This window comes from Maniola hyperantus, chromosome 17 (genome assembly GCF_902806685.2).
Source record: "Maniola hyperantus chromosome 17, iAphHyp1.2, whole genome shotgun sequence".
NCBI lineage: Eukaryota > Metazoa > Arthropoda > Insecta > Lepidoptera > Nymphalidae > Maniola > Maniola hyperantus.
In genome coordinates, this window is record NC_048552.1 from 8,244,507 (window position 1) to 8,270,421 (window position 25,915).

General features: G+C 37.4%; 1 protein-coding gene across 3 annotated transcripts in view; it reads left to right on the plus strand.

Moving 5' to 3' along the window:
* Positions 1-3,277: 3,277 nt before the first annotated feature.
* LOC117989989 (zwei Ig domain protein zig-8-like) overlaps positions 3,278-25,915 on the plus strand; it is a 44,926-nt gene continuing 22,288 nt past the window's right edge. The window contains exons 1-3 of one of the 3 annotated variants that reach the window (XM_069504057.1): positions 3,278-3,557; positions 12,983-13,166; positions 18,512-18,648. In XM_069504057.1, coding sequence (XP_069360158.1) covers positions 13,127-13,166; positions 18,512-18,648 — 177 coding nt within the window. In that variant the 5' untranslated portion in view covers positions 3,278-3,557; positions 12,983-13,126. The remainder of the gene's footprint in view (positions 3,558-12,982; positions 13,167-18,511; positions 18,649-25,915) is intronic. The other 2 variants (XM_034977404.2, XM_069504058.1) reach the window with 2 other exon arrangements.

Here is a 25,915-nt window from a genome sequence, read left to right on the forward strand (position 1 = left end):
AGTTATCTTCATCATCATGACCAACCCATCATCCGAGACAGACCATTGCACACATGACTGGGTGCCCTGCGTGCCCGACAACTTGCACGAAGAAGGAGCTACACAAGGCTATCGATCAAGCTATCGCTGTTGCGGCTTTTTGGACTGCCCGTATTTGAGGTGACCGTCGACTCGAGAAGAAGAAGAACCCATTGCCAGCCCACTTCTGAGCATGAGTATCCTCTCCGAATGAAAAGGGTTTAGGCCATAGCGTGCCCCGCTGGCCCAGTGAAAAATTAAATTAACAGGCTTTAACGGTGAAAGAAAACATCGTGAGGAAACCTGCATGCCTGAGAGTTCTCCATAATGTTCATAGAGGTGTGTGAAGTCTGTAAGTAAGTAGTAGGTATACAAGAAAGTGGCAATAGTCATCTATCTGTATATGCTTTTCAATGCGATTTAAACCATAATTCAGGTCATTTTACGAGGTAGTACCTATACCAAATCCACATTAGTCTCTGTTCAAAGCCGGGGCGAGTCAACTAGTTCAATTATAAAAACAACCGAAATTGCTTCCAAGAACTTACTGTTCATTATGAAGCTTGAGTTATTCCCAAACGTCTTAATACGTCATAATATTGAACTTTATTGAATTGAGCCGGCGATGGGTTGATGATGATGAAATAGGTAGATAATAAAAAACCTATCTCTATAAAAAAAACCAATTGCTTTAGTTCTCAGCTTTCACATGTCAGAAACTTTCCCTTCAAATACAGATACTACGAGTATCTACGGAGATGCCAAACAAAGATGTTTATTTTATTGAGCAGTTAAAAGGCGTGGAAAAATGAAAATTCAGCAAACATTTCAGATAATATGAGTGGAAAAGGAAAAAGACGACCGTGGACGTCAGCTTTGTTGAAAACTTTTCTAAAATGTTTTCACCGACTACGTGCAGTTATTTAGTTTTTGTCACTATAGGTAACTGTGATGTTCTTTTTTATAGAAGAATAGGTTTGTTTTTATTCACACTAAGTATTTTTTTTTAAACTTCGTATATTTAATACAACACGATGCGCTGCTGTACAAGTAACAATTAATTATGATTAATTATGACGTTGTGTTATTTTTGTAACTAAAATTATTTTATGCCAAGTTTTATGCAATTCAAATCCTTTCAGAAGTTTCAGCGTGAAACGCGCACAAACAGATAGACAAAAAATACTGTTTTAGTTAAGTTACTGTAATAATTAATGTTTTATATCGATTAATAAACCTTCATCCGTTTAATATTTTCAAAATATATTTAATGTACATACACATTAGACAGATGTCGCCAGTTACAGTTTTACTAAAGTTAGTATAAATTCGAATTTCGATGTAAATGCTTTGAATGACCTGTAGTTAGGTTAAAATGGCAATCGGGGAGGGTACGTCCCGCAAACCCGCACAGCCCCCGAGTTAGCCCGGTGCGGGAGCACCCCCCGCCTCATACCCCGATTACCATCTCGACCTACAACAGACTATATATATTTATTAAACCATTAGTTATACGTGGTGGTATACATGTATACCACCGGTCCGGCAATACAACCCGATCGGCGTCGGTCGGGTTGTATTTTATAGTCATGTCAATTCAGTTTGGTTTTAGATTCACGAGTTATCGAATTGACGTCAATATTTCTACTAGGGTTTGTTGGTTTTGAAAGTATCCGTGATTCCAGTAAATTATTTTGTATCAAATAGTACTTCACTGTAGTCATTAGCTACAAACAGTAATTGACTACCTACTTACTAGAATTTCGAGCGAAACATTTTGCATGACTAGGTAGGTACTCGTAACAGATAATTGGAGTTACTGAGAAATTCCAATATTACCTAATTGAAATGTCATGAACTTTCGGTTATCCCAAGGGCCCACGTGTACTATTACTGTGTAATACACAATAGATTGATTAACTGAAATTCTAATTGCTTGTTTTTTCAAAATTACGAGTACTTTTCAAAATTATTCTATCTCTTCTCTTTTTGGAAAAACTTAAAATACAACTTCTGTCTTCGTATGGTAACTGAGTAATAACCGACCCCGTTATCTCGTCGTATTCACAGACGTCAAAACAGACATGGTCTGAGTTAGAACAATACGCTTAGTAGGTACAAGATCTTGTCTCACCATCGTTGATAGTATTCGAGTGTCGAAACACTTCTGCGTTATAGTAAACTGGATCTTAGTAGTCTTGTTTCAAAGCTCAAGTTTGTCTACACATCGTTGATGAAGTTATTGTGTTTCGACTCTCGAATCCTAGCAACGTTGGTGAGACGTAAAATCTTGTACTAAGCGTACAGGTTGATAAGAGATCAGACAGAAAATTTATAACCTTTAGGAAAATTATAAAAAATATAAAATCGACAGGAAATATATTTAGTTACCCAAAAAGTCTTAGGGCAATGTAGGAGAAATTCCAAAAGAAATCTTTTTCTTTTCTTTCTTTCTTTCTTTTGTATTCTCCTATACCCTACCTACCTAGGCGAGGTCGCTATTTTAGTATATTGGGAGTAGGGACCTCTACGTCTATCGGTTCTACGAACTAGTGCCCTGCACATTGCCTCTTCAGCTTCGCTACCCTCGAAGTTATGTCGGTTACTCTGGTTCTCCTACCGATCTTCTTATGCCTGACTTAATCACTTGAGAAAAAACACAGACTATATAATGCTATACCTAGCTATACCTAGTAGATTATAATATATCGCATAGCTGTCAGGGGCAACAATTTCAAAGGAGAATAAGTGTGAATTATTACGGGCACGTGGTAAATTTGTCCTCATAGTTTCGACGAAATAATCTGCAATAGTTTGAGTTTTTTTCTCGTATTCCTCGTCTTGAGTAATGCTATTTCAATATAGCAAAATCTAATTGTTTGCGCCCTATTATGATAGCTGATGTAAAAACAAAAATAATAATAGGATGATTATACTAACATAGTTTTTAAGCCTTATTTGTACTAACAAAATATGGGTCTTTGTTGCCTTATTAAATAAAGAATTTAATTTAATTTAATTTAATAGCATACCTTATCAAGTACCTACATTATGACAGCAGAAAATGTTATTAAAAATCTTTCGCTCTTTTAAAAATCGTTTGTCGATGTCGATGTGGTGCTATGTAAATTATATTTGGTGATAACGAATAAAACGGTGTATAACGTTAAATTTATCTTAACCCAATGTGGGAACGCTTACAACGACGAATTTCACAATGGGGTTTAAAGCAAAGGATTGTAAGTGCGCATGTTCGAGCGCGCTATGTCGCCCGCTGCCTGGCCTACGCCACTCCAGTCCGCGCGTAACACCGGGACGCGTTGTGTCCGCGACCGTGGCCCCCGTGCGACTGCGTTCTAAAAATTTCATTTTCAAAAGTGCGATGGATTTGTGACAGAAAAGTGCAAAAAGTTTTTAACGAAAGAGTTTTAATTACAAAAACTTTCAAGCGTTGTGCAGAAATAATGCCACATTTAAAAATTGAAATAAACTTTTAATAAATAAGTGCTTGCATTTTCGGAGAGGTTATAGAACTCACGGTTTATTTACATATTTAATTATTATTATTATTACTAGTAGTACATTATTATTTTAAATCAAAGCGCATTTTATTCATTAGCAGTAAATAATGCTCTTAACGCTTAATTAATTCTGGTTTTAGAAAAATAATTGTAAGTAATTTTAAGATTTGAAACTTATACATTCAATATATTTACTCCGTAACATTTAATTACTTAAGTAACTCTCTTTAAAAAAAAGTCGTTACGGTGTTTATATTAAACTATTCATAAATTTAGAGTTAATTAGGATATTTTTAATAACGTTCTCCAACTTTTATTTAAAAATAATTTATTACAATACTAGCTTATACTTCGTTCGCGTGGACTACACAAATTTTAAACCCCTATTTAACCCCCTTAGGGGTTGAATTTTCAAAATCCCTTTCTTAGCGGATGCCTACGTCATAATAACTATCTGCATGCCAAATTTCAGCCCGATCCGTCTATTATATCTCTAATGAAAAGGCAGCTTTTCATATAAGGACCTTTGCACATGAGAACAATTTCACGCATAGTCAATACACGTTTTACGAATGTATTTCGACAGCCATTCAAATTCCATAACAAGTATATGCAGAGTTAAATATATAAGCCAGGCTGAACTCGCAGCGCGTTTTAGTTGTATCTGACGTGTAACTGCACGTGAAAATGTTGCCATATTGTGTAGAGACACCAAAGACCAAGAAATCTTTAGCTATGACGCAACACCGTCTGTTTATACTTGCAAGAAAAGCAAACATTGACACTGTCACCATGCAGTAGGTAGCATAAGTATGACGATATAAATATTGATCCTTTATGAAACGCTTAACGCACGTTTCTATACTTACTGTGCGGAAGTAGCTGACGGTGAATACAGCTCATAATGTGATAGATTAGGACTTACTCAATTTTTGGTTGGTAATATGACATCAGCGGAAAAATTCGGCCGCATCAGGTGCATCGATGAAATGCTTATGACATCTGCAATGGTTGGCGCTGAACCTTTCCTTGCGTATCTTTACGTCGCGTCCAATGCTTCTGACTCCACTTGTATTTTCAGTGGGTACAGTAAACGCGGAAAGGAGCAATTCGTTCTATGGCGCTACCACATCAATAGTATAATTAATACGTCACATCAAGCTCTTGTAACAGACCGCCATTTTTGAACCATGCTCGGAGGTGTCAGAAGATGCGTAAATCCTGGACCAATATCTGTGTATTCTGTGTCGCTACACGTATGTGTCAGCACACAAGCGTACGTCTTCACTTTTTTTAAATACAATGAGGAAGTTTCAGGACAACGTTCGATAAAATTTTCATAGATAGCGCTGAATACTACCACCACTAAAGATGAAAAATAATACCTATATCTATATACGTATGAGCTTTGCCTGTCTGGAGGGTTATAATATCTTTGGTCCACACCACGTCTCTTCCAGTTGCCACTTCTGTATAATATACGCCCGATAGATCATGCTCGAGGCCGCCCCATTGTGTTGATCTTTCATTTCGATGTTAATCTTGTGGTAAACTATAAACGTTTTCAATCCATCTGTTCTTACTTAGAAGCTTAAGGCTTCATTACATCAGAGCAACATAGTGCAACGTTCCGGAATGCCACAGGGCCATTAGAGAGGTAATCATTCATCTAAGCACAGGGCCCTTATTTGAAATGATCGTCGGCTGACAGGTGCCATAATAGTTCAATTATGTCCACAAGTTTTTTTTATAACTGCGATTTTATGATGTGGTATTGAAGGTCTCTCTTTCTGTAGAAATTTTGTCTTTTTTACAAATTAAAGCAAACTTATTTTTGAGTCTCTCCACTATCAGAGTGTGGCCGTCATCTCGTCGTAATATAATTTCCTATCTTTAGGTACACGGAAAAGTTGTGCTACGTTGGCTATCTCGATCCATTCTCGGATAAAGCAAACTAAGGGAGTTCTACAAAGAGGTAAAAGAAAGTCTTCATTAAATTCATTTTTCAATTTAATCAGCCTGTTTGCGTCCACTGCTAGACATAGGCCTTCCCACCGCACACGGTCCTCCGCCATCCTCATCCATCCTCATCCACCCACTTCCCACTAGCTTCTTATGGTCGTTAGTCCAGCGGGTTGGAGGTTGTCCCACACTGCGTTTGTTGGTACGCGTTCTCTACTTCAGAATACGTCTGCCCCAGCGGCCATCGGTTCTGGGTGACATGACATGACCTACCCACTGCCACTTCAGCTGACTAATTCGTTGAGGTATGTCGGTCACTTTGGTTCTCCTACAGAATACGGATTTTCTAGTTACGTATTTGGTCCTCAATGATACACCTAACATAGCACGCTGAGCAACTTTGAACTTGTGGACAAGGTCAAATGTCAGTGTCCCCGTTTCAGCGCCATACATCATCACAGGAAGGACACACTCATTAAAGATTCGTCTTGAGGCTTTGTTTTCATACTTAGTTATTAAAATGAGTGTTCTAGTATGACGAGTTACGACCTATTTAAGTCATAGTTATTATAATAACTACTACTTGATAATGATAATGTTCCGCCATTATATTTATGTTACAGACCGTTATTAATCACAGCGTGGACGTTTTATGGTCATATTAATGTACCACTGTTATATTTACGATGTTTTTGTAATAAATCTTGTGAAAATAGTCGTAATCTCGCAAGTTTTCGATTATGTATATAATCGTTTTTTTTTAAATTAGTCGAGGACTTTTTAGGGTTCCGTACCTCAAAAAGAAAAACGGAAGCCTTATAGGATCACTTTGTTGTCTGTCTGTCTGTCTGTCCGTCTGTCTGTCAAGAAACCTACAGGGTACTTCCCGTTGACCTAGAATCATTAAATTTGGCAGGTAGGTAGATCTTATAGCTGGCTTTAGGGGAAAAATTTGAAAGCTGTGAATTTGTGGTCACATCACACAAAAAAAATTAAATTGTGGTCATAAACTAATAATTAGTATTTTCAATTTTCGAACTAAGATAACTATATCAAGTGGGGTATCATATGAAAGGGCTTCACCTGTGCATTCTAAAACAGATTTTATTTATTTTTATGCATCATAGTTTTTGAATTATCGTGCAAAATGTCGAAAAAATACGACTGTAGTACGGAACCCTTGTTGTGCGAGACTGACTCGCACTTGCCCGGTTTTTTAAAAAAGAGAAAGCTGATTCTGCACTGTTGAATAGTAATGACAATGTGTCTTCGCTAATCCGTTGCCTTTTAGCATTCGTTTATTTGCTTTGAACAGCAGATGGTCTTCGGCTGATTCAGTAACCATGCTAAATTTTTACGTGGTGAACAGTAAATATTTGAACGGTTGTTTAAACGACGGCTGGGAAGTAACCGGCGGGTACGGGGTAACCCAACCGTTGGTGATGTAGCTTTTGATGAACCCTTTTACCTAGTAACTAGTAGTACCCAGTACCTAGTATTTTGAACACATATTGGAATACCTGAATCTATAAATCTTATGAAAAACATAAATTCTACGCAAACGAATTCAGACAACAGTTTCTGTAGTAGTTTGTGTTAGTTTCTTCATTATATTATATTGTAGGTCATGATATTTTACTTAAAGAGCCCAAACAACTATAAACTTGCTAAGTCTCAGTATTTGCATGAAATCCCCCAGGGCTTTCACAATTTCTCTCCAACTACACCCCTTTTCAGTATAATGAAATGCAATTATATCTCAACGCAAATAGACCGAGGCCAATACGCTTACTGGCAATTATAGAAAACTTGTGGACTAAGAGCCAGCGCGTGACAGACCTTCGTTATTTTATAAAAGCTAAAAGTTTCTCTGTGTATTTTCCCGAACACTGCAAGAAACGTTTGTTTGGATGTTTGTAATACGCAGATAATCTTTCAGCTTTTATAAAATAACGAAGGTATGACACGCGCTGGCCCTCTCTCTCTCTATTGCTATCTATGCAATCAAATTTTCAAGTAGATAGAGTGGAGATATTCATTTTTAACTCTTTCATTCATTGTATTTTAACTTTCATTTTTCTAACGACAGTATTTTATAGTGTAAAAAGAAAATGTTTAATTTTTTTCTTCTAAATTGGCACTTACCGAGAACGAAACTTTACTAATCTCAATATTTCCTTGAAGTTCGTGAGGGTGTTACCTACTTTTCTTATTACTAGGGCTCACCTTAATAATGATACTGTAGCTAAATAGGTACCTACATATTAGGTATATAATATTATGTATATTTTTGTCTGTGATTCTGTTCTCGTGGATTTAGGTTTTTTAAGTGTTGTGAAAATCCTTTATTTTCGCAGGATAAAAATATATTATGTCTATCTCCAGGATGCAAACTTTGGTCCGGGCCACGCTTAGTACCTACTATAGAATTCCCAGAAAAATCTGTATTTATTTTACCGATATTTTGACGAAATGCAAGTAATTGACGCACACATTATAAGGGCCAGCACATACTGACGGGGTGTAGTAAACAGAGTTTTTTATATAAGTACCTACGTTGTCATGGGATTGGAATGCTAAAAACAAAACACGGAGGAGATTCAAAGAACGCTCAACGGGCCAAGGCGAGCCGCTCACCGCTGCCTATGCGTAAATACCTTCCATCCATCCACGTACGAAAAATAGTTACTAACGTGGAAGGAAGGCGTAAATAAGCGTTAATTTGAGTTATTATCAAGAACTCAAGAAAGGCCCTCGTTTTGGCTCCACTTTAATCTGCCGGTGTGCGCTGTGCCTCAGAGGATTATTATGATCTATACGATATACATTTTCTTAAATTCTGTATCACATTTATATACATGGTATTGCTTTAACATTTAGCACTACCTCTACTTCTATACTTATAGGAATAGGTGTTGTACGCGACAGATCGAGATGGCAATCGGCAAGTGAACACCCCGCACACCCGCACGGCCCCCGTGCTAACCCAGTGCTGGCGAGCGCGAGTGACGTGCGGGTGTGCGGTGCGTCTCCGCGTCTCATACCCCGATTGCCATCTCGACCTGTTGCGGATATGCAGGGTAATATTTTGTTGAAAGGAAACTTATAATGACTGCTTCTATAGAAATCGCACAAATAATAGGTAAAGTTTTACGAGAACGTTGGAAGCTTGGTTTGGTCGATACATATAGTATAAGTCTAAATCTAAATCTAAATCAGCCTGTGCTGTCCCACGTCTGGGCAAAGGCCTCCCTCCGATCCTTCCACAATTTTCTATTTCGTGCCTCGTCAGGCCACGTAACTGTAAATTTATCTAATTCATCACGCCAACGTCGCCTCGGCCGACCACGCTGGCGTTGATGATTCTGGGGCGTCCAAAAAGAAGCAGATTTTGCCCATAACTCATCTGGCATACGGCACACATGACCTGCCCAGTCCCATTTGAGTAAAGCGGCTGCAAGGCCAACGTCAGCTACTCGCGTTTTGGAACGTATAGCAGAATTCCTTACGCGATCTGCTAGTTTTATACCTAGTATGCTGCGTTCCATGGCTCTTTGGCAAACCTTGAGCTTGGACTTTTGAGAGTTTGTCAGGGACCAAGTCTGAGCACCATACGTGAGAGTTGGCAGAATGCACATGTCCATGAGCTTTCGCTTAAGATGTAATGGAAAGTTGCCTTTAAACAGTTCTTTCAATGACCAAAAGCTTCTCCAGGCATTTTCGATACGCCTTGTGATTTCTTTATCTTGGCGAGCCTGAAAAGAAACTATTTGGCCAAGGTAAATATATTCCTGGACATATTCAATTCTGTCCCCTCTCACTTCTATCCTCCGCTTGGTGCTATTTGTCATAAGCTATTATGACAAATAGCATTAGTATAAGTAGTATTTTATAATCAAAGCTCGCTTTATGTACTCAAGACCATGAAGGCACGAAGCATATTTGCATTAAACTCCTTGAGGGCGGTAGGAAGTTCTCTCTCGAACCATACATCCTGTACTATTGTGGATTGAAGTTACATCGAACCGCAAATAAAGACGTTATGTCTTGAGTTCTAGAGAGTTGAGCACTTGCTACAAATCTATTAAGCTCTCTTTGTCTATGTAGGATACAATTATTTGTTACGTTGCGGAGGTTTAAGCTGAAGATTGACTTGTACCGTTTGTTTGTAATGTACCATTTGAGGCGATCTTGTTACCATGGGGGTGCAACACAGACTGAGCTGACATTCGAGCTGTTGGCTCTAGTGTGGTCCATTTTACGGCATTCGCTTTTTTTTCGCAATTTGCTTTCGCGCTTACGGGATCTGCATTGACTCGTAATGTATTCACTCAAACGGAATTCGCGAAAAAACCAACGTCGCGAGTCGAGTGGAGAACGCGGCGCTCGCGCTTGCTGCAAATGATACATTAATTACAAACTAACGTCAAGTTAGTCTGTGGTTTGAGTTACAAACACTCGCTCCAAAAGTCAATCTCCAGATTTGATACGCCTAAAGTCGTTGTCAAAAAAAATTCTACTCTGTAGGTAATCATTCATCCAAGGTAGGTACAGTGTGCAGCTCGCTGACAGACAGACAGACACACAGACAGGAGGACGGACAGTAGAGGCTGAGTATTGGCCACAGAACACATTTACTCCAAGGAGGTATTGGCACCCTTCAGGTACGGAACCCTATAGAAGGGGGAACAATAGCATTGTAATATTTACTAAACCACCATCGATTCTGTTGCCAACATTCAACGAACCGTACGTTTGATTAATTTGGTGGAAATTGCTCAATCATTTGTTCACATCTACAAAGTTAGGGAGTTAGAAATTGATGTAATAATATGGAAGCGTTGCGTTATGTACTACCCGCATTTTACTTTACGTAAGTATTTTTTAACACTAGCTTATGCTCGCGACTTCGTCCGCGTGGACTACATAACTTTCAAACCCCCATTTAATCCACTTAGGGGTTGAATTTCAAAAATCCTTTCTTAGCGGATGCCTACGTCATAATAGCTATCTGCATGCCAAACTTTAGCATGCAAAAAATGTATTTTTTTGGCCTTGCAAATAGAAAATTAAGTACCTCTATTAAGTATTTTTCTTTAGCGTATCCTTGATAATGTTGGTCTGAGAAGAGTATTTTGCTAGTCAGTTGCGATTTTACCTATTTAATTGAAGGTCGATACCGAGTCTCTAAGGTATTACCTATAGTCCAAGTTTTGAATGTTCTATGGCCTAAAAACACGGAACAGAAAAAACAGTTCTTTCTGAACAGAAAAAACTGTTCTTTCTGTTCCGTGCCTAAAAAGCATAAGCTAAGTACTTAATTATTATGTTATGTACACAGACTGCTTTTTATTCCGAAAAATCAAGAGTAAATCAACGCGGACAAAGTCACGGACACCATCCAGTGCGAGTTAATAAACGAAGTTTGTTTAAAGCTGGCTAGCGTTGATAAAAACAAAATATTCAAACTCGATAAAAACGGTGGCGCTCGACGTTAAAAGCCTCTCCTTCTCTTGGGAGAATGGATCAGAGTGTTATTTTTTGTACAAACTGTCGAATTGCTTGTTTTGTAGACTTTGCTGAGGGTGTTGTGATAGTGTTATTCGTATAAGTGCTGGCTTATGTCCACGGCTCGGGCGTGAACCTCGGATTCATGAATAATAAGTCTGCCTCCGCATACTTTTCACGCCTTGCAGCTTCAGGGCACCTCGTAGCTTTATCTCGCACCTCGTAGCGCAAATAGCACTCTCCATTCCAGCTCATATTCTTTATAGAAGCGTAGGTAGATCTAAATCACAATCCTTATGTGATAAAATTACAAGGTTATCATATAGAAAAAACAAACCATATTATGTATTAGCAATGTTTCTGGCTCCTACAGTTGAATCTTCTATGGTATAGGAGCCAGTGCTTTATTTTTAGTCTTACTGCAAACCGTACCCTGACTGGCCAAATAAAAATTATGCCTAAGGTCTGAAACTTTTATCGCCCGACTGAATGGCAGCAAAGAGTTTTTTTCAATTTTGGGGATAGCTTGGAGATAGCTTGATCGTCAGAATGGAAGCTTTTGGGTATGATTCGAGCTATTGTACATGCTTAAGCATCCTTTTTAGACATTATCAAAGAAGTTAGAGTGACTCTAGCCTCTCTGATAGCCATAAAGTAGACAAACAGGCATTTGTAGCGATTGTGCTTTAAGTAGCTATCTCACTCTCTACTCACCACTACTCACCAGTTACCAAATTGGTACCTATCAGTCAACTAACAAGTATTTATTGAGCTAGGTATAATATTATTAGAACAAGTGTTCTAAACATAATAGTAATCACTGAAATCAAAAATTGAATTCTGGTTTAAACTGAAAAGTTCAAAAACTATATATAAATGTTTTAATTTTTTCAACGATTAATGTTTTTTATTGACCTATCAATCAAACGTTTACACATTATTTTAAATATCGCTTCATAATAAATATCTCTTTATAGACGTTCCGAGGCTTTCAGCAGTACTTTTTAATTATATACTAGGTATAACAGAAACACGGAAAGTTATACAAACATTTCATTTGCGGTCGTTCGAGGTGGCATCCATTACAAACTCATTACGGTTCTTATCTACAAATTGGTCAGTCATTTTTAAAATTATTGCCCTCAGCTAATTGATTTTCATAAATGACTTACAAGCCATTTATTGTGACTATAAAATTTGAATATGCGTTTAACATATTTTTTTATTGATCATTTCATAAAAAAACATAGCAGTATTTTTTGTATCGTGTGAGGTCATTAAATTTAATGAACTTATTTTTTATTAAAATTAATTACAACGAGTGATTTTCTGTGGGTATGGGTAGGCATAATAATTAATATGTTTAGGTATAAACCTGACCCAATTTACGGTTAATGACATTTAATATAATCATAAAAATTAAAATAGAATTAATTAGTAAGAAAAAAAGAAATATATTATCGTAACTTATCTATAGGGGATGACCCGCCCTTCGATAGCTCTTGCGTAACAATAATATGCCCTTTTCACGCGACCTTACCACTGCACGTTTTTGCAGGATAAATCTTTGTGAACGTATTTTTGCAGTACAAATAACGTGTGAATGGTTCTATACCCAAAGTAACTTAGGTATACGGTAAGATTTACCCTGCCAAATAAACGTGTGATACTAGGTGTTGATGTCGTTGGAAACCAGTTTATCATCATCATCAACAACCAATAGACGTCCACTGCTGGACATAGGTCTCGTGTAGGGACTTCCTCGGGACAGAGATAATTAAGATACAACAGTGTACGCGATTAAAAGAGAGGCGTTAATTTAATTTTAGGCCGCAAAACGTTTGAAAGCTTGTCAAGGATAAATACCTACCTACATTATTTGAAATATATAGGTTCAAACGAAGATAGAATACCTACTTAAGCATAAATATATACCTAACATTTAATTAGTGTTTTACGCGTAAAATATTCAGTGTTACAGGAACTGGACATAATAAGACGCAAGTGAATAAAATGCGTAATACGAGCAATTAATAAAAAACATGCCAAGTCTAAGTGGCTGGTGTTACAGTGAAGTGGTATTTATTAGAGTGGACACGATGTGAAAAGCGTTCGCGATGTGGGCGGCGGAGTTAAGCTGTATTTTCATATTATTCGGTGAGTACAGAGTTATTAGAGCCCACTCATACGGCATTTGTACCGCACGTCTTTTACACGAAAAAAGGAGCATACTTTTGTATTTGTAGTGTTGTGTGTATGTGTGTTTCTTTGTTCCACCATGACTTCTGAGTACCTGAACAGATTTGGATGAACAGGATATACTAAGAATCCTTACATCCTGACACAAAATTTCATCTACCGAATACCGAGTAGCCATGAAGAATAATTGTACATCGACGTTTAGAATGAGATTTCGACTTTGTAGAGCGTTGTCTCTGTCACTCATACCAATGTGTTATTTTGTCGGTCTCAACGACAGAGACAACGCTCTACGAAACCACTATCTCTTTCTAAAGGTCGATGTACAATATTTTCGCCGCGTTCAAGCGCAGTACAAGTACATAAAGTATCGAACTGAAGATACGTTGTTTATATTGCAAAGAACGCACACTGCGTTTCGGTAAAATTTACCCCGTAATAAAAACGTGCAGTGTTAATACTACTTCTGTGAAAGGGGTCTTATGACTTTTACACATAATATATTCATTACTGTCTTTTACATTACGATATAATTATTATGTTTATAATGTGAGAGTGGGTGTGTTCTGTTACCTTTTCATGAATATACGACTAAACCGTCGCGTCGATATTTATAGCATGGGCGTCTTACGGACGTAGGATCCTACTTTTTAGTCTAGGAATTTTTAAACGACTTCATGGCAAAGTCTTGTAAAATAATAAAGGTCATAGTGAATGAATTCATAGAATAAGTACTACAATTATAAATATATAAGAAACCGGCTTTACTTACGTATTTAGTCGACGGTAGCCCGGCCGCGGCCGCGCGGGTCGAGGCGCGTGTGGCACGCAGTCTCAATTGCGACGCGTTTGTGAACTGAGTCTTGTGAGACATGACCCCGGATGGGTTTCAAAACTAGTCAGGCTAATGTCGACTAAATACGTGAGTTAAGTCGGTTTCTTCTATATTTATAATGGAAATCACTCACGATAGTTTAAACACCAAAATAAAGTACTACAATTAATAAAAATATACACAATATACCTACAACAACCAACCAACAATATATATACAAGGAAACAACGGTTACGCCTTACGTTGTGATCAAAGCTCTATATTTTCTGTGCGTACCTATAAAATATAATGATAGTCAAAACACGGTAGGTAATAAGAAAATGGCGATGCTGTTCAAAAGTAATTTCCAAAGCTAAACTATCTTTCCTACAAACGTAATGTAGCCCTCTGGGCAAATACAAATAAACTTTTACTATTAGAAGATAAAGGCTTTTGTAAACGCTCCTGCAAAGGGGATAATAACGATTCTACCCTTAGAAGCGGGCACTTCGGCGAAACCTAATAGTTGCTTAGAGAATAGCATCTCCATTTTTGTTCTGTTACCCAGTTTAGAGAACAAATGCTATGTTTTTACAAAATGAAGACCAAAGTATATTCCTATTTTATTCAGTTTCACGTACCTAAAACACATTTTGTAGATGTTTGCCAGTATATTTTCATTTTGTATTTCTTTCAGTAAAAATTATATAACTGTGAAACATTTTATGCAAAAAGGTGACTGAAAATTTTATTTGAGTGATATTTATATTATTATTGCTTTATTTCGCTAAAATATTTAAAAATTAACTGCTTCGTCACATACATTTTTTTACTACGGGTGACAGTCCTGTTTAAATACTACTAAATGATACTAGGAAACAGTGTTATATCACCGATATAAATCTATCCAAGCTCATTTCACACTACGACATTCAACGTTACAAAAATAAAAATAAATCAATGGGTATAACTTTCACAATTCATTTGTATATTGGTGTTCCCAACATTTGTACCAATTTTAGCCCTATGCGAATTATTTTAACCTTGAATGTCTATTTTGACTGAACTATAATATAATTTATATCTCGTAGAGTGAAATAAGCTTAAGCAAAGTCACAGTACGCTTTATAGAGCTCAGCCTTAGTCATTGAGTTTTGGGTTCCAAGTCCTGACATAATATCAGGGGTTAATGTTTATTGTCTACTTCAATTACACTATTTACTATAGACGTGTTAGGTTCATATTGCGTAACATTATATGTATAATTCGTGCTCGGTGATGAGTAAGACAAGATATAAGCACGCATAGCGCTCCACGAATGTGAACCAAAGTCTTCACTTTAGATACGTATAATATGACATATCTAAGTTCTTCTTTATAACAATATCACTACCCCTATTATACATACGAAAGTGTGTTTGTTTGTTGTTTTGTTGGTTTGTCCTTCAATCATGTCGCAATCGGAGCAACGGATCGACGTGATTTTTTGCATAGATATAGTTAAAGACCTGGAGAGTGAGACTACTTTTTATCCCGGAAAATCAAAGAACTTACACGGGATTTTTAAAACACCTAATTCCACGCGGGTGAAGTCGCGGGCATCAGCTAGTATGTAGATATATTAATTATTATCATTAATTTACTTGCTAAAACAATAGACGTCATCTGCCTGCACAATAAACAATCCATTTTGGAAAGTAATTGTTGGAATATTTACAAAATACCTCAGTTAACGCTTTAGGAATAAAAAACAACGGTACGTGACGGGAAACAAAGTACAATTGTATCGCCGAGGGATCGCCATTAGGGACGGTGTTTCGAAGGGAGCCGGCTGAAACCGGCCAGCTTCAGCATGATTCAGGAAAAATTCCTATATCTACACACGAACTTGTTTATTCGTTTATTCAATGTTTTGCTTCATTGCTCTTTTTCTCTGTTGGCTTATTAGAAAAATACAGATAAACATTCTTTATACGGTATGCCGAAATGAAGTTGTCGAAGTAAAACAGTGATATTTTTCTTACAGAGGGATCTTACGGGTGAGTGGGTATGAATGAATAAATATACTTTTATTGTACACCACAAAATTAGTACAGAAAAACATATACTAAGCAAAACAAAAATATTATCATGAGCAACCCATCGCCGGCTCACTACAGAGAAGGGGTCTCGTCTCAGGGCGAGAAGAGTTTTGGCCATAGTCTACCACGCTGGCCACGCGGATTGGTAGACATGACACACCTTTGAGAGCATTGTGGAGAACTCTCAGGCATGTAGGTTTCCTCACGATGTTTTCTTTCACTGTTAAAGCAAGTGATATTTAATTACTTAAAACGCACATAGCTCCGAAAAGTTGGAGGTGCGTGCCCGGGATCGAACCCCCGATCTTCGATTAGAAGGCGGACGTCCTTACCACTAGGCTATCACAGCTAAACAAAAATATAGGCAGGTACAATTTGGCGGCCTTATCGCCACTAGATCGCTAGGATCCAGGTAACTAAAATGGTGCAAAGGACCAACGACTGATGGGTACAGATTTGTCTTACGTTGAGCCCGCGCCTGGATGGAGTAGCATGACATTGTAACTATAACATAATTCACGTTAGACTGTACTACGTCCAGACCCCGTCTGTGCGCAAATGTATTCGCAATTATTGCCGCGGCACTTGCCCGTTTACAGCGAGCAAATCATTTATGTAATCAGTAATCATTGTAAGTTATTCACACGTTGCGGTTTACTGAACCTCGTTTTCTAGTGGATAGCGTATGGAAATGGCAAAGCTATGTCGAATTTGTAACATTATCCACACTTGCATAGTAATATTATAAAATGCTAAAGTGTGTATGACTGTCTGTCTGGGTCCTTTTCACGGCTCATCCCCTTAACCGTTTCTTCGACGAAATCTGGTACACAGATAGTTTTTAACTCTGTCTTAAGTCTAATCCGTTTCCCCCCACTATACATTTTCGAGATTCCAACATTAAACAAACGGCCAAGCCATACTTTTTTACCAAGATGTAGGAATTGTAGAATCAGGGCTTATAAGTAGAGTTATATGTTATTTAATATTATAAATGTGATACAGTCAAGAGCACTTAAGAGCTATATACTTTGGACTTGGGACAAGCCCCATGGGCAGCACAAATCGAAGCTCAGCTAGGGGCTTGGCTCTACTAGAGATCTCATAACTTTTTAACAGTGAAAGCATTATGAACTCGTGAGTCTTGGCAACCAAATTTACATGAAATATTTTTAGTGGGATACATTTTACGCTATGTTGAATTTTCAAAAATTCTTTCTTAGCGGATGCCTACGTTAGAATAGCTATCTCTGCATGCCAAATTTCAATCCAATTCGTCTAATAGTTTGAGCTGTGCGTTGAAAGATCAGTCAATCAGTCAGTCAGTCACCTTTTCATTTTATATATTTAGATAAGTAATTTAAAAATTCTGCGACCTCACGGCCCAGCCGTTTGAACTATACAATAATAGTATTATGTTAGTGAGTCAGTTTTATTTGTTTATTCCAAATCTATTTTATTAGTTAAAATGGCTACACTATATTAAAGTTCCATAAATGTAAGGTTATTGCCAAAATTAAATGCAGTAAACGTTTATAATAAGCAATAGTAAACGCAAATTAGCATGGAGGGGAAAAGGGAATATTAGTCAGCAACTATTGGCTAATATTCTTTTAATAATAAAAAAATATTACGAACCCAATGCATGTGTTATGGCAGCCATTATAATTGTATTGCAGAGCGCAATACAATTATTATTATGGCTTATCGTGAACAGCCGATAATTGTGCTGTAATTACATAATCCTTACAAACTCCTTATTAGTGGTACAGTAATGAAATAAAGGTTTTATGGTCCTACATTTCGACTATTCATTTACCTACTTACTAGATTTTTTCTTCGGAGTATGAGAGCGAGGGAATAGAAAGCGCATCTATGTTCGCGCACACACTTAATGTTCATACTTACATACTTAATGTACATAATTAATATCTCCTACGTAGTTTGCTATTCCCCGATGAGACTAGCCGCTATATGGAGGGAATTCGATGACGAATGACTATATCATGTTATTGTATTGAGAAAAGATGTTGTTACATTATGTAAAAGAGAAGTTTATATGTTACTAAAGCATCTAAATGGTTCACATTTGTCGAGCACTACGTCACGTATCGTCATCTTTTTTTGTACCTCGACCTTTAAAAAGAGCTAGCGGTTTTGTAGAGCGTTGTCTCTGTCGTTGAGACCGACAAAACGTCACAAAGATATGAGTGACAGAGACAACGCTCTACGAAGCCGAAACCTCTTTCTAAAGGTCGTGTACATTATTATTTCCTGCCGGGTGCTGTAGCACATCAATGGAATAATGTCATTGGAAAAGAGTAACTGTAGAGTCTATCGGGCGGTTCGATCTGTAAATTACAATTTTGAACTCTATTCCCTAAAGCTAAGATTTGTATTTGTTGCAGGTGTAACAGCCGGCGGCGGAGGCTGGGAGCCTCTGGGGCAGCCGTACTTCGATAACAGCACGAAGCGCGAGGCCACCGCCGCCGTGGGCCAGCCTGCGTACCTCCACTGCAGAGTCAGAAACTTAGCTGATAGAGCGGTCAGTACTATAAAGTTATTCTCTCTCGCATCGTATTCTTCATTGTTTAGGGTCGTGTCAGTGGTGTGCAGATCATAGAAGCATAAAAGCACTGCTTACCCTAATTGGAATAGCACAAAAATCATCTAAATATATAAAAGGAAAATGTGACTGATGGATCTAACAACGCACAACTCAAACTACTGAACGGATCGGACTGAAATTTGGTACGAAGATAGCTATTAAAATTTATGACGTAGGCATCCGCTAAGAAAGGATTTTTGAAAATTCAACTCATAAGGGGGCGAAATAAGGGTTTGAAATTTGTGTAGTCTAGGCAGACGAAGTTGCAAGCATTAGCTAGTTTTTCAATATTACTAGTGGTGTGCAGGTCATAGGGACATAAATAGGAACTAATGACTACCCTTGCTTAGAACCCTATGAACGCCACTGTCGTGTCGGGTAGGAGTTTTCTTGGAATGATATTGTGGATCGTTCTACATAGGTACAATATGACTTGAAGAACGAGATTTTGACTATGGTTTTACAGTTATTATCAGATATTAGCGATAATAATTCGGACGAACACACTCCGAAGCACGGAGGAAATGAAAAAGCTAAATTCGGCCAAGGATTTACATACAAATCTTTAAACTTTAAAAACTATTTAGATATTTTTACGAAAATTTAGCAAACCACCAAGATACCAGTTACTAGACTTACCCTTCTTTCCCTTCTCACCAAACGTAAAGCTTGTGCTAGAAGTAGATACGGTAATCGTGCAATGGTTGGGGTATGAACCTACGAGCTACGGGTTTCGGATTCTTGTCCACCCGGAGACAAAGACTTACCCTGGCGCAGTGGTAAGCCCTGTGGTCTTATTAGTGGGAGGTCCCGGGTTCGATTCCTGGCAGGGTTTGGAATTTTATAATTTCTAAATTTCTGGTCTGGTCTGGCTTCGGCCGTGGCTAGTTACCACCCTACTGGCAAAGCCGTGCCGCCAAGCGATTTGGCGTTCCGATACGATGCCGTGTATAAACCAAAGGGTTTTAATACCAACTGTCATACCCCTTCCAGGTTAGCCCGCTCCATCTTAGACTGCATCATCCCTTACCACCAGGTGATATTGCAGTCAAGGGCTAACTTGTATCTAAATACAAATAAATAAATAAAAAAGTTGAGTTATGGAAGGTTCATTCATTCATTTATAGCTTTAATTATTTCTTACCCAGTCAATAAACTAAAAACCTCAACCTATTACGTTAACCTATAACTATTGTCCTAAAATAGCAGCAATCAAAAACGTTGTTCAATTAAACGTTTATGTAATCATATCGATTGTCAGCCCCAAGGTTTATTCCAAATGAACACGTAACGTTTTTATTAAAAGGAATCATCGCTGAATCGCTAAGTGAATTCGTGCAAAATAACACATCGTAAAAGCAAAACTTTATTCCTAGCGCGATTATCAACAAAAAAACGTTGAAAGCTTGAAATTAAGCACTGAAAGTCACGATTCTTAGCCATTCGTTTAAGTCCAAAATAGAATTAACACTAACCTAAATTATAGGCACCATAACTTTTAATATTTATGCCTATTAAATGTTTAGATAAAGAAACCAATTTAAAATGAGTTGTATTGCCGAACTCTACTTACACGCATGTGAACAAGTTAAAAACAAACTTTTACTTTACAAGTAAAACAAAATTAGTCTGTTAATACATATCCCCTCGCTCTAAATTGGGGTCACTAACAAAATGAGGTTGTTGTCCGCAGAGATACCGTTTCTGCAAATGGAATGGCTTTTTAACCCGCTATAGGTATATTAAGCTTTACATTACAGCGTATGTTATATAGCTGCTATGCGTTTTGTAATTTATTCACTACATAACTGTCTCCAATACACTTAATTTAACTAATTATCTACAATTAATTCAATTAATTAAGGTAAAGATTTTATCACTTTTACTGCTGAAATATTAATAACTAGCTGATGCCCGCGACTTCGTCCGCATGGAATTAGGTTTTTAAAAATCCCGGGGGAACTCTTTGAATTTCTGGGCAAAAAAGTAGCCTATGTCACTCTCCAGGTCTTTCTTATACCTATCTTATACCCATGCAAAAAATCACGTCATTCCGTTGCACCGTTGCGACGTGATTGAATGACAAATTAACAAACCAACAAACAAACACACTTTCGCATTGATAATAAGGGTACTGATAACGTGCCGCAGATCTTGAAAGATCTTGCAGATCTGAGAGTTCTTGAATGCTGAGCGTACTATTGAAAAGAAGTTAAAAAACTACATGTTCTATTCCGTTGGTAGTAAATTTCTGATTTTCAAGTATACTCAACGAAAAGTGCGCTTACGTAAATGTTTTTTACTTATGTATTTCGGCTTTAGCACTAAACGAGGCCGGAATAAATTCAGTGGAATGGATAATCTCTTACATGGTTTCCGGTGTGAGCGGCGAGTGAATGGTAGCCAAATTGTCTATTGAAGGGCTTTAGCGGGCTGACTCATTCGGGTCGCAGATTGCTTCGATTCACAGCAGTGCAGTGCTGTTCATGTTTTCAAACAGGTCCGTCAAAATGCCAAGAATCTTCTATCTTCTAAATATATAAAAGGAAAAGGTGACTGACTGACTGACTGACTGACTGATCCATCAACGCACTGCTCAAACTACTAGACGGATCACGCTGAAATTCGGCATGCAGATAGCTATTGTGACGTAGGCATCCGCTAAGAAAGGATTTTTCAAAATTCAACGCCTAAAGGGGTAAAATAGGGGTTTGAAGTTTGTATGAAAGTTTGTCAGTTTTGAAGTTAGAATCGCGAAAGTTTGTAATTTACACTTATCTATCTTATCTAATATGGGTATAAAATAGGGGTTTAAATTTTTTGTAGTCCACGCGGACGAAGTCGCAGGCATAAGCTAGTATAATATAAAAGGAAAACGTGGCTGACTGACTGACTGACTATCAACGCACAGCTCAAACTACAGGACTTTTATTTTATTTTACAGGAAATTTGGCATGCAGATAGCTATTGTGGCGTAGACATGCGCTAAGAAAAGATTTTTAAAAATTCAACCGTTTAGGGGGTAAAATATAGGTTTGAAATTGTATAGTCCACACGGACGAAGTCGCTGGAATAAGCTAGTGTTTTATATATTTAGGACCTAATTGAGCGTAGACGTAGGAAGTAAATATTGGCACGTTTTGGAGGAATCCTCATAAAACTAAAACCAAGAATAGTAAGACAAAGATAGATTAGAACTATACTTACCTATCAGAGGCGTGGTAATGTAAACTGCCCGAGATCGACGTTGAATTGGATCACCAGATCCTGGCGTATAAGCCGGTACCAACGGTAGAAAGAAGAAATAGGAGTTATGGTATAACCAGTATTAAAATATTATGTCAAACTATAAAAGCCATCTTTTACTCCCTATAGAGACTGCAAAATAAATTGCAATAAAACATCGTCACTATTGCGTTTTTTCCAAAGAGAGTTTTAATGCCACTTGATCCGGGCTTGACCTATAAAAACTTTAACAGCGAAAGAATAGTTTGTGAATATGCAGTTATAGTTAGTTGAATTCCGTCGCCGCGATGCTTTTAAACGCGGCGCGAAGAAAGTTTTAAAACCGTGGGGTGCAACGTGCCGCATATATAATTCGAATTAAATTCCCAATAGGGTTGTATTTATGACGTTTATAGTATAGGCAATAATACAAAGAGTAAGATATTTTATAAGTTGACATTTATAATATTACATTTATCGTAAAACCTAAAAAACGTTAGGTCCGTACATTCCATATGGCCAAGGTGCTTATAATATCGTACCAGTATTAGTACAATTATACGCATGGGGCATATGCAGATGCCGGGAGCTTCTACAATCTACATCTGCAGCAGCTATATATACGTGTTTGAAGATCTAACATGAGTCCGGGTTACCTATATATACATATACAATATACATATTAGCGTAAAAAGTTTTTCTGCAAATCTAGAACAATACAGAGAATCACTTTGCGATTGAGCAATCACGTAAAAGATTCCATTTTCTTTTCAAGGAGATGTAGTACGCGGCAGAAAGTAATGTACATCGGTATTTATAATGACATTTCGGCTATGTAAGAGCGTATTATCTCTGTCACTCATACCATGACGTTTTGTCGATCTTAACGACAGAGACAATGCTCTACAAACCTGCTATCTCCATCTAAAGGTCGATGTGTACTACTTCATGTCAACCCAATTATTAAGTCACAGTAAACAAGTGTTAAAATATTCCATCCTTACCCTAAATAAGCAAATCTAAATATCAACGATATTAGAAACGAAATGTATGTATTTGTGAAATGACAAACTATAATTTGTGTACCTTTAATGCTAGGTCTTGGTATTCAAACAAACTAATGTGTGGACGCATACGTCGGGGTTGAAAATAATTATACGGTCGAGGTACTTATCTTTATATATAAAACTAGCTGATCCCCGCGGCTTCGCCCGCGTAGATTTAGGTTTTTAAAGATCCCGTATAGCCTATGTCACTCAGGAATAATGTAGCTTTCTACTGGTGAAAGAATTTTTAAAATCGGTTCAGTAGTTCTAAAGATTACCCCCTACAAACAAACTTAACGACATTACCTCTTTATATAATACAACGGGCCGTGCAGCAGAAATCGTAATATTTTAATTTCGCCATAACTTCAAAACCAAACGTCCAATTTTAATCATTCAAAGACCAAATATTATCTCCATAAACTGTTCTTAGTGATGAAATCATTTATTTTGATAAGGATTAATAGCATGAGTAAAATAAACGCGTTTAAATGTAGTCCAAAAAAAATTCAAGATTTTTAAATAAAAAAATGGTTGCTGTGCCTCACTCGACATAGATGGGTATAGTGTGTCGCGGACTTTTTTGTAGATATTTATAAGATCTACAATTAATTAGAACATTTTATGGTTCTATCTTTTATAGTTTAGGCAGCGTACGCAAAATAAGTAACTTTTCTGGTTGATTTTTTACACCTTGTGTCCGAAAAACCCAAATATCTTACGGAACCCTATTTTTTTCCAAAATAAAATATAGCCTATGTTACTCGTGGATAATGTAGCTTTCGAATGGTGAAAGAATTTTTAAAATCGGTCCAGTAGTTTTTGAGCCTATTCAGTACAATCAAACAAACAAACAAACAAACAAACAAACAAACAAACAAACAAACAAAGTTTTCCTCTTTATAATATTAGTGTAGATTCAAAGTCCTGGCTGACTGACTGGCTTATATATCAACGCACAGCCTAAACCGCTGGTCCTAGAGACATGAAATTCTGAGGGTGTACACGTTTATAAGAGTAGGCATTCACTAAGAAAGGATTTTTCGAAATTCCTCCCCTAAGTGGGTTAAATTGGGGATGAAAGTTTGTATGAAAATTCGTCGTTTTTCAAGTTATTTGCATGAAAATTGCTAATTCGGTCACAAATGAAGAAATACGTGTTCCAGGATTTTTGGAAATTCAACCCCCACCTCGATTTTCTAAATTTTACCCGAGCGAGGCCGGGGCGGGTTAGCTAGTGTTATTATGAAGATGTTTGTCTAGCATAACAGTGATGGCTAGGTTATTTGACTGCCGATCATAAAGACATAAGTTCCAGGTTGGTACCAAGAAAATAGTTATTAAGTTTTTGTGACATTAAATTTTATCAGTAACCATAGATTAATTATTGGTCTCGCTCCGCTCTGTAGCCTTGAAGTATGTTGATGCTGGTAGGCAAAAATTAAATGCAGTGGCAGTGAAGAAGAGTGAATAGGCATCTTCAAGGCAAGTGCACTCCATCTTAGGCTGCATCATTACATGCCGCAGGTCTGATTGCAACCAATCCCTAGTCTATAAATTTTAAAAAGACCTATTTTATTTAAAAAAAAGGCTAAGAATCGTGAAATAGTGCTCGCACTGCGTTATTTACTCAAGTATTTTTGAAATCGTCATTGTGTAAGACTTAAAAATAGGCTAGAAATTCTTTAGTGGCACAGCCCGTAAAATAGATACAACTTTTCGTTCCAAATGTATAATTTTATTTACATCGTATACCGAACCTGAAACGTGAAAATTTGATATTACAAGTTATGTGCATATGGTCCGCTTGGTAGAATTTTTAGCTATCTGCCCAATTTTATCCGTCAGAGAATATAAAACACAATTTTTTTCGGTAATAAAATAAAAATGTTATGCCGCTACTGCTATTTTTATTTTGCATTTCAATGAGTTACCGACCTCGTTGGTTTTAGGCGTAGCTTTTAGAATGCTGCAGCGTATCCCGGGTGGGTCAGTTTATGAAAATAGTTTTCCTGATGTGCGAAATTTAAACTGCCGCGTCGTACGTCGATATTAGGAAAACTGCATCGACAAGAGACTTGCCATTTCTACACGATGTTATGTCGAAAGAGTCATCATCATCATATCAACCGATAAATATTCTAGTGCTGGAAATAGTTCTCTTGTAGGGACTTCCACACGCCACGGTCTTGCTGCCGCCTGAATCCAGCATGCGACTCTTTTGATGTCGTCTGTCCACCTACTAGGAGGTCTTCCAAACACTGCGCTTTTCGGTGCGAGGTCGCCACTCCAGCACCTTGGGACCCCAACGTCGAAAGAGTGCTAGAATCTAATGATTTGACAAATCGTGTAGGTATATCTTCTTATAAAAAGCTAATCGAGGGGCCCAGTGTTCGATCGCGGGCACGCACCTCTAACTTTTCGTAGCTATGTGCGTTTTAAGCTATGGCCAAACCCTTCTCATTCGTAGACGAGACCCGTGCTCAGTAGTGAATCGGCGATATTATGTACAATGATATGACGTTATATGATTTTAAAACATTAAAATGACAAGATATTAAGGTTTTTTATTAGAAAACTTAATCAAACTCGAAGCTCGTGTGATCTATATAACGGTAGAATAATCTTTCATTACAAGAAATACGTTTTAGCGTGTAATAAAATAATATTCCTTTTACGTTTATGTCTCAAAGTAGCATAATAATTTATGTTGAATAAAATATGCCCGTATATCTCGTAATTGTCTGATGCCTGGTAAAATACATTTATTTGCTCTTTGGCTGATCAGCTTTGCGCCGCATGACTCGTCTGTATTGCCAATTCAGACACATTTCTAACATGTATTTGTTCTTCTGCGAATCAATCATGCTTATTCAATGTAATCCTTTTACTCGGCTGAGTAAACAAAACGACCTTTAGGCGCCATTTTAACA